Source organism: Mercenaria mercenaria, unplaced genomic scaffold (assembly GCF_021730395.1).
Source record: "Mercenaria mercenaria strain notata unplaced genomic scaffold, MADL_Memer_1 contig_4737, whole genome shotgun sequence".
In the NCBI taxonomy this organism is placed as follows: Eukaryota; Metazoa; Mollusca; class Bivalvia; order Venerida; family Veneridae; genus Mercenaria; species Mercenaria mercenaria.
Genome location: NW_026462988.1, coordinates 56,026 through 66,240, shown reverse-complemented (window position 1 = coordinate 66,240; position 10,215 = coordinate 56,026). Strand labels below are relative to the sequence as shown.

The window sequence follows — 10,215 nt, the reverse complement described above, 5'->3', positions numbered from 1 at the left end:
TGTATAGAATGAAGAACGTTTCCGGGTGCTCTGTATGCTACATCTTTTTTCATAATCTTGACATAAATCACTAGTAATAGTAAGACTGACAGTGCAGTTAACATACTGCGATGGAGAACAGGTCGCCGTTTCTTCAAGTGTTCCACACTGACCTTCATTAAAGCAGTTGCAGGTACAGTATAAAGGCTGACCACTTTCTGTCCACGTTCCAACGTCAACACTACAGCTTGGTTCAAGCAAATTGATGTCCGAATTTGATAATCTAACGGTATGAATAAAAATAAAAAGCTTTATCAGGTTCTCTCCAAATAGGATATTATCATTGATACAAGATATTAACTTTATAATTATTTAGTTACATACAGATTACCCGGCGACCTAATTTTTGTAATCGTGTCCTTTACCATAACATTCCAATTTCAAAGACATTAATGACATTTCATGCACCCAACCTTACCTTAAGGAAGATGGGAATATTGTTTTGCTCATTGACAGTTGGTCGGTCTGTCAGTAGAACATTTAGTTTCTGATCAATACTTAGAGGACGCTTGGTCTGACGATTGCCAATCTTTGCAGAATAATTGCCTATGGACTGTAGATGGCCCATTTTGTTTTGAGAGTTCGTAAATCCAATGGCAAGGTTGCAGTGACCTCAGACTGAAAACGATTTCAGCATAACATAAAAGAAAACTCATGCCTTTAGTCGTCAAACCTCACAGAATGATGACCCTTAGTAAGTAGAGGACCCTTACTGCTTTGAGGCTCAAAAGGTCGAGGTAAAAATCACAGTTGCCTCGAGTCTGAAACGGTTTCCGTGCACTAATTAATAGACGCTACTTCAGTCTACAGTCATCAAAATTCATTGCTTGGTATATAGCTTGTGGCCCGTAGATGACCTCTACAGCAATTAAAGAGCGTTTGTGACTTACGCTTTTTTAAACCTTGAAACTTAAAACTGTTTCAAATTTGTCATTGCCTGTAGTCCGAAGATGACTGACTGTTTATTGGACAGTACCTCAAGGGTTACGACGACAGTTACCTCGTTTCTGGTGAATTACTAAAGAAAGAAATTTGACAGTTTAACCGATAAAACTGTTGAATAATTTCTGAAATAAAAAATGCAAGTAAGCAATTTATTTTATCTTAGACATGTATGTTTTATCTGATGATAATTGTACAGAATCATGTCGTACCTCAATTTACTTGAAACACCGGAGATATCTCTGCTTGAACTGAATGAAAGCTTACGGGACTATGTGACATGGCATGAAGGTATGAAAGATATTTACTAAGGGAATACGTTTGGTTACGAATCACACTGACACAATTTAGGTAATCTAAAGATTTTACCAGTTTTTTGACGGTGGAGGGTTAGAGTCGAGGTGGCTCATCAGGCATTGTTTCAGGTATGGGTCGGCACCTGGGTAGAACCTCCGACCTTCCGTACGCCTGACGAACGTTTTCCTCACATTGAGGAATTTTACATCATAAACTAGGTTTTGAACCCAGATAGAGTCGGCAATTATCCTTTTGAATCACTTTAAACTTGGGGCCTCCGTGGCCAAGTGGTTAAAGTCGGTGACTCTAAATACTTTGCCCCTCACCAATGCTTGTTCTAGCCTTGCCAGGGGCGTTGAATTCTTTTGAGGAAGCCATCGAGCTCCGTCAGTGCGTCTACCTAGGTGGCTGTCCGTGGTAATATAGTATAAAGTCTCTGTATGACCTATAATTGTGTCGGTGTGACGTTTAACCAAACAAAACTAAAATCAAAGATCATTCAACTTATATACATATTGTGTGAAAAATAACTTTACGATTAGAGTACAATTAATTTCTACTTCTTTTCAAAGTAACAATAAATTGGTCTCAGCTCATATCAATAAGTATTGCGTTTATTTATACTTATTTTATATATTTTATTTACAGATTATACTTACTGCCAAGGACCTCTGTGCCCGAGTGGTTAAGGTCACTGACTCATCGATATAGGTTAGTAACTCCGCCTAGGGCTTTTAATTCTCCGAGTGAGGAAGTCATCCAGCTAGCTTACGGAATGTCAGTGGCTATACCCAGGTTCCCGCTCATGCTTGCCATGATGGCAGGAGGGTACCTGAGGTGTTCCTCCACCATCCAAAGCTAGAACAGACACCGTATGACCTAAGCTTTGTCGGTGTGGCTCTGAACCAAGACAACAAAATAATCGTACTGCCAATCTTCTGTAATGCTACGTTTTCTTTTTGAACACCGCTAAATTAAATCAATTTATTTAAAGTATACTAATATTATTTATTGACTGATTATACATACTTCCAAGCTTGCAAAAAAGAGGTCCTGTCAACTTTTGTTCCACTCCTGTCATGGAAATCATTATTTGTATAACCATCGAATGTGCCACACAATCCCTTGATTCTGTTGTAATCTTTGGGTGCCATGTATATATCAATATTCATTAGGTTTTTATAGTTTCCAGACAGAATGTTTATCTTCACCAAAGTCCCGATATTCGTTTGCACCTAAAATATTTAACATAGTTATGACACGTGATCATACCATCTCCCACAATCATACTATTTATGAAATTTTGTAATGAAACATGTGACATTGAGTTTCATATAGCTATATTAACTTGAGCATATTGCATTATAATATTATAACAGGAGAGAAAATGAACAATTTGTTCATCATTCTATGTCTCAAGTATTAATCTGATTAGTCTCTTAAAGAGAATTCCTATAGTTTTTTTCCTTTCATAGAATTTTTTTAAATTCACATATATGATAGGAAAATTTGTGCTGAAAACAATGAACAAATAAAAAACAATAGGTCACCAGGCTTGTTTTTGTGATAAATTGTTTTGAACACACCCACTGTTGCTCAGACTGCCAGCGATTTTTCAACATTTTCATAATTTTCTGCTTTTTTATAAATATCAACCAAAATATACACCAAGACAGCACAATACGGTTTTTTCTTTTTACAGATTTTATTATATACTTATTTGATATCATAGTCATATATGTAATACTCTATCCTTACAATAATGGGTACAAATGAAAAAAAATATTGTTTCCTATTTACTTTTGTGAACTTTTTTTCAATGAAAATACCCATAGTGAAGAATATTTTTTGAAATTTAAAAAAAAACTCTTTCATAGAATTTTTTCCTGTTTTTCTTGTGTATAGATAATTGTATTGTGAGCATAAAAATGGCTAAAAATGTATGGGTCACCAGGCTAAATTTAATGTTAAGACCGCTAGAATACAACACCTGTTCGGACGGAAATGGCGCGAACCTGGCCAAATTGATTACATGTATGTCTGCTAAAAGTTAAAAAAAAGTTTTAAAAATTCTTAATTCTTTCTATAATTCAATACTAAATAATCTGAAAGGTGATAATGTCTTATCAGTACTAAGTCAATTATCTTACATTATATGAACAACACTGTCCCTGTACTAAAATGCGATGTGAAAACACAACCACAAAAATAGCAAGATACCTGTCAGGCATGTTACTTGTCAATACAACATAAACCAGTATCAACATTTGATTACTGATAAAACTTATCAAAAATGTTATTTCATTCAAGATTCCTCATATTTAAGATTGTCTGTAACATGTTTCAACAAATGTTGACTTTAGTTTAGTATTTCATAGAAAGTGTCGGTTGCACAGAAAGATGCGCATAAAAAACTATAGGAATTCCCTTTAAATACGCGAATGTGCACGTGTGCGACTTTCCCGCAGATTCCTCAAATACTGCAGCACATTTAGTTACAAACTACTTGTAACATTTTCTCCGTCCTCATCATATTACCATCATCAGTTACACAGACTTCTTCATAAGTGTAAAACCGAAATAAGCTCAACAGTGTTAAACATGATATTTTTTGTCTTTTCTTCAATATGAAATATCTTTAGGGTCATGTATTTTGAACTTAGATAATACTTTTTCTTGAAGGGACAGAAACCATGAGATTTTAGCAGCTAAAACTAAAGTTAATTTTACAAACTACGATACAATGCTATGCTTTCACAAACTTGAATAAATCCTGGTTACAAGTTATACTATATCCTTAATATCTAGTTTGTGTTCACTGGTGATTTTAATATCACAAAATCAAACGAATCCGTAATTTATTTTTCAAAATACCTTACTACACAATCCTTTCAGTTAAACAAAATGCTTAGCCATGATAAAGATTAGGTTAATGGTTTTACAGCTCGGAACAGTCATCATGTTGAAAGTCGCCAACTCTAGTATATTTCCCTCAGTACGAACGTTTACTATAACAGATTTCAAAATCTTAACGCCAGAATTTCGTTCCAAGTAATGTATTATTTCCAGCAGACAACGCGGCCAAATGTTGAAAATATATTAAAAGTCAGATGTGCAGAAGTTGGAAGTCAGAAGTGCGGAAGTCGAAAGTCAGAAGTTGGAAGTTGGAAGTCAGAAGTAAGAAAGTTGAAAGTTAGAAGTTAGAAGTCAGAAATCAGGACGTTAGAACTTAGAAGTTGGAAATAGGAGGTAAAAAGAGTGGAAGTAAGAAGTCAGAAGTAGGGAAATTGGAAGTAAGAAGTGAGGAAGTTGGAAATCAGAATTTAAATGTCAATAAGTTAGAAGTGTGGAAACTGTAAATAAGAAATGAGAAGTTCGCAAGTTATAAGTTAGAAGTAAAGAAATTGGAATTATGTAGTCGGAAGCGAGGTAGTTGAAAGTTAGAAGTGAGGAAGTCGGAAGTAAGAAGTTGGTAAGTTGGAAGTCGAAGTCAGAAATCAGGAAGTTAGAAGTCAGAAGTGCAAAAGTTAGAAGTTGGAAGTAAGAAGTCGAGAACATGCAAGTGAGAAGTGCAGAAGTCAGACATTAAAAGTAGGAAGTACGGAAGTCAAATGTCCCTCCAGGGCTTACCCTAATAACGTTATATCATAAATGTGACATCGATATCATTGACATGTTTGGCAGGCACATTCCATTGGTCATCGCTTGAAAATCATTGTTGAACGGAGACATGAGGTACCATCTTGAACGCACGCTCGCACGCACCTAAGTTCAGTCAAGCGATCCATATTTAATGTAAAATGTCTATCCAAAGATGCTACAAACCACGGGTACTTAAGATTCATCAAGTGGTCCATGAAAAAGTCATATAAAAGGTTTTTACATTTAAATTTAAGCTTTGGTGACCTATAAGTGCAGCGGACAGAACCATCTGAATAAACTTTAAAATGGTCCAACCTAAGATGCTGCAGACTATGTAGTGAAGATCATGAGAGGAAGTCTTTTAAAGAACTTTATTGTTTGCTCTGGAGGAGCTTAAAGGGATGGAGTTAAGCATTTTGAAGATACTTAAGAAAGGTCTATACAAGACACTACATACCAAGTTTAGTAAAGATGCATCAAGTTGTTCATTTTAACGCTTTAAGCTCGACTATTTGAAGAAAAGGTAGAGCAATTAAACTCGCCCATTCGTCGGCGTCGACGTCCCGATGTTGTTAAGTTTTTGTATGTAAGCTGGTATTCCAGTGAACACATGTGGAAATGAATTGAAAGTTCACACACTTATTCAATGTGATAAACTAAAATACATTGCACAGGTTCCATAGCTCTATTTTGCTTTTCATGTTTTATAAAAGTATGCCCCTTTTTGCAATTTTTGATAAATGCAACTTCCTAAAGTCATCTTTTCTAAATAAAGAAAAAAAGTTTGTTGATTTACCTAGTATTTTTAGAGACTTATCTTTAGTTAGGTCTATTCCTAAAATTTTAGTAATTCGGAAACAACTCTTATCTGTTATGAATATAATGAAATAGTTAGAAACGTAATATTCAATTACAGTAAAACTGTCTTAGATTTCACATAGAGCTTTATGTTCAAGACAGTTGTTATTGTAAAGATTCTAAATACTTTCATCAACCAGCAGGTAATATCATAAATTCTTTAAAATTATTGATGATAAAAGAATCAGAGACATTTTCTCTAAAGTTCCAAAATAAAGAATTTCTTTAAGATTTGAAACCTGTTTCTCTGTTTATTGATAATTATGCTAAAACGTTTCGGAAATTTTGCAGAACCGAACGCACTGACTGAATGGAAGTAATATTTTTGAAATCATAAAAATTTGCATAAAATTTATGAATCGAACCCTTCCTTATTACCCCCTAAACGCAAGTTTTCACTTTGAAATTTAAAGAAAGCTATATCTTAGTTTCAGACGAAATGTGTTTTAGCTTCTGCAGAAAAATCTTCAAATTTTATTATCATTATGACGCACCTACTACACAAAAACATTACAAAATGAATTGAAACATATGAAAACGAAAATCAGTTATCGCCACAAGATGAGAAAATATTGTAAAAAGTCATGTAGATCAATGTTTTAATTTTAATGTCGGACCTGACGGCAATCAGTCGAAGCACCCTACTCTTCATTTGACCCCTACTCTACACAAAATCCCATAAAAAGCTCGATTCATTGCAAATTCAACCTTATGCACTACAAAAAGTATTCTCATTTTGTGACTTCTTGTCTAAATGCAGTTGAAGACCACGTGCAGAAGTATTTCTTTAAGGTATATGAGAATACGGGGGTTAATCTGTTTTGGCCTATAAAGTATTCTGAAGATGTTCATCATAAATTCTGAAGATGTAATCAAAAAGCTATTAAACAAACACTACAAATGTTCGACAAGTACTTATGATTTTTCTATGATTTTTCTACTCTAAACTTATTTACCACATAACCTTCTAAAAGAAAAATGATAGCCTTATTTGAGGAAAAAAAATGCAAGAGAAAACGTTAATTATTTGGAATGTAATGAAACTACCGAATTTCCTTTCTAACAGTAAATTTAACAAATGTGGAGTTGTGATCAGGTTTGTGAAACGCTAGGGTTTCTGTTAGATAACATATTCATTAAATTTGGAAAAAAAGACTTTTAGACAAGTAATTGGTATCCCTATGCGGAGTAGCTGCGCCACACTCATTGCTGATTAATTCTGATACTGTTATAAACGAGATTTCATGCCCAGTTTGTCCACTGAGACACAATTTGACATTAGTTAAGCTTTAACTGGGGCCTCGAGGAACCTTGATGATATTTTAAATATGGACAACCTATATCAGAAATGGTAAAACACATTTATCCGAAAGAATTACAGCATAACAAGGCTAATACCTCAGATTTAAAAGCGTCATTTTTGGAATTAAATTTAGCAACTGTGAATAGCAATTTAGAAACTAAAATATATGATAAAAGAGACAATTTTAATTTTTAAAATGTCAGCTTCCACCACCTAGATGGAAATATACCTCCGGCCACATCATACGGTGTCTACATTTCACAACTTATTCGTTTTGCAAGAGCTTGCTCAAAGTTTTAAAAACATTGTTACCGATATCATAAACTACGGAAGGCTTTAACTGAATTTTACTACAGATCGTCCGAACTTTTGAAGAAATATATGTTAAACCTTAAAACACTTCTAAAACCTGGTCTTGCGCACACCGCATACTATGGGGATGTAGTTTATAAAATGCGGAAAATTAAACATAATGCTTATTTTGATCAAATATTTATAAAATGTGTAATAAAGTTTATCAGAATAGGATACAATGCAAAAATCGTTACGCACACTGCATGTTTCGTGACTGACCCTTCTACAGTGAGTCGCTACAATTTTCTCCTAAATCCTACGAAAAACGGACGAAGGGAGTAGATTTTTGTCTTACAGCTTCATTAGTCGTGCCCTTAAAAGTTTGGATCTTGGTGCTCTGACTTTTGACAAATTGTTGATTACATTGTTGTAATTATACCCTAATCTGGTATTGTGTCAGTATTGTTTTAGAGTCTTTATTTATTTACACTGTCTTGTTATTTTATTTATACTGTCTTGTCTAACTTGTAAGTGCGAGCTGGAATGCTCTGAACGCGTTTAAACCCCAAGTTTCCTTTGTATAGGTCTCTAACCGTTACAAGGCGGTGCCCCTATTTTCAACATTTTATTTTCTGTCTCGTATTATGTGTTGCGTATGTCGTCTTGTTTATGTCCCATTCGAAGAAGGAGGGGTATATTGTTTTGCAGATGTCGGTCTGTCTGTCCGTTGGTCGGTATGTCGGTCGGTCGGTCGGTATGTAGACCAACCCGTTTCCGGATGATAACTCAAGAACGCTTGGGCCTAGGTTTATGAAAGTTGATGGGGAGGTTGGTCATAACCAGCATAAGAACCCTTTTGATTTTGAGAACAGTAGGTGAAAGGTCAAAATTACAGTGACCCGGAACAGTCAAACAGTTTCCGGATGATACCGGGAAACTCAAGAACGCTTAGGCCTAGAATTATGAAAGCGTATAGGGATGTTGATCATAACTAGCAAATGACCCCTACTCCTGTTGAGATCAGTAGATGAAAGGTCAAGGCCACAGTGACCCGGAACAGTTAAACTGTTTCACGATGATAATTCAAGAACGCTTTGGCCTAGGATCATGAAAGTTCATAGGGAGATGTATCATGACCAGCAACTGACTCCTATTAATTTTGAGGTCAATAGGTCAAGGTCACAGTGACCCAGAACAGCTAAACCGTTTCCGGACGATAAGTTGAGAATGCTTGGGTTAGTATCACGAAACGTAATAGGAAGTTGATCATGATTAGTAGATGTCCCCTACTGACTTTGAGGTTAGTAGGTCAAAGGTCAAGGTAACAGTGACCCGGAAAAGTTAAACAGTTTCCGGATGATAAATCAAAAACGCATTTGCCTAGGATTAAGAAAATTGAGAGGATGTTTGGTCATGACCAGTAGATGACCCATATTGTTTTTGAGGTCAGTAAGTCAAATGTCAAGGTCACAGGGACCCGGAACAGTTAAACGGTTTCTGGATGATATCTCAAGAATGCTTGGGCCTAGGATCATGAAAGTTGATAGGGAGATTGGCCATGCTCAGCAGATGACCTCGTTTTGTTTTTTGTGTTTTAGATGGCTGCGTTTTATAGACGTGGCTGCTCCTTCTGGATCTTTGTCTCTGCTGTTTTCTTGTATTATTGAGGATTTTAACATTTAACTTCTAAGTGTGACTTTAATCTTAGAGCTAGGGGTCTGGATCTGTCTCATTAAAGGGAATATTTATACAAAGTAAATTCAAAATCCCTTGATGAATGGCAGAGTTATGAACCGGACACGAAACAGACCCTGGTAAGTCTGACCTTGACTTTGGAGCTAAGGGTCTGGGTCTTGCGCATGCCATATCGTCTCTTTATGGTAAACATTTATGCCAAGTTATTTCAAAATCCTTTCATAACAGAGTTATGGACCGGACACGAGACAGACCATGTAAAATTTGACCTCTAAGTGTGACCTTGACCTTAGAGCTAGTGTTCTGGGTCTTGCGCATGACACGTCGTCTTATTAAGGTGAACATTAATTTTAAGTGATTTCAAAATCCCTTCATTGATGGCAGAGTTATGGACCGGAAACGAAACAGACCCTGTTTTAACATTTGACGTCTAAGTGTGTCCTTGACCTTAGAGCTAGGGATCTTGGTCTTAGGCATGACACATTGTCTCATTATGGTAAGAATTTAAGCTAAGTTATTTCAAAATCCCTTCATTGATGGCAGAGTTATGGACCGGACACGAAACAGACCATATAAAAATGTGACCTCTAAATGTGACCTTGACCTTAGAACTAGTGGTCTGGGTTTTGCGCATGACATTATGTCTTATTATGGTGAACATTTATGCTTGGTTATTTTAAAATTCCTTCATGGATGGCAGAGTTATGAACCGGAAACGAAACATACTCTGTTTTAACATCTGACGTCTTAATGTGACCTTGACCTTAGAGCTAGGGATCTTGGTCTTGCTCGTGACACATTGTCTCACTATAGTAAACATATATGCCAATTATTTCAATATCCCTTCATGGATGGCAGAGTTATGGATCAGACACGAAACAGACCATGTAAATCTTTGACCTCTAAGTGTGGCCTTGACTATGGAGCTAGGGGTCTTTGTCCTGCGCCTGACACGTTGTCTCATTATGATGAACATTTATGCCAAGTTATTTTAAAATCCCTTCACGGATAGCAGAGTTACAGCCCGGAATAGAATTTACACGGACGCAAGCACGGCCTTACGGACGGACGGACGGAAGGATTGACGGACGGACAGACGGACAGTGCGATTTTAATATGCTCACCTTTGGGGGCATAAAAATGGT

General features: G+C 36.0%; 1 protein-coding gene across 1 annotated transcript in view; it reads right to left on the bottom strand.

The window, feature by feature from the left end:
- Nucleotides 1-17: 17 nt before the first annotated feature.
- Nucleotides 18-10,215, bottom strand: part of LOC128554124 (von Willebrand factor D and EGF domain-containing protein-like) — a gene marked incomplete at its 3' end in the record, with an annotated part of 36,798 nt that continues 26,600 nt past the window's right edge. The window contains exons 15-16 of the mRNA XM_053535370.1: nucleotides 2,308-2,513; nucleotides 18-262 (exon numbers count right to left, since the gene is read on the bottom strand). Of these exons, the coding sequence (XP_053391345.1) occupies nucleotides 18-262; nucleotides 2,308-2,513 (451 nt within the window). The remainder of the gene's footprint in view (nucleotides 263-2,307; nucleotides 2,514-10,215) is intronic.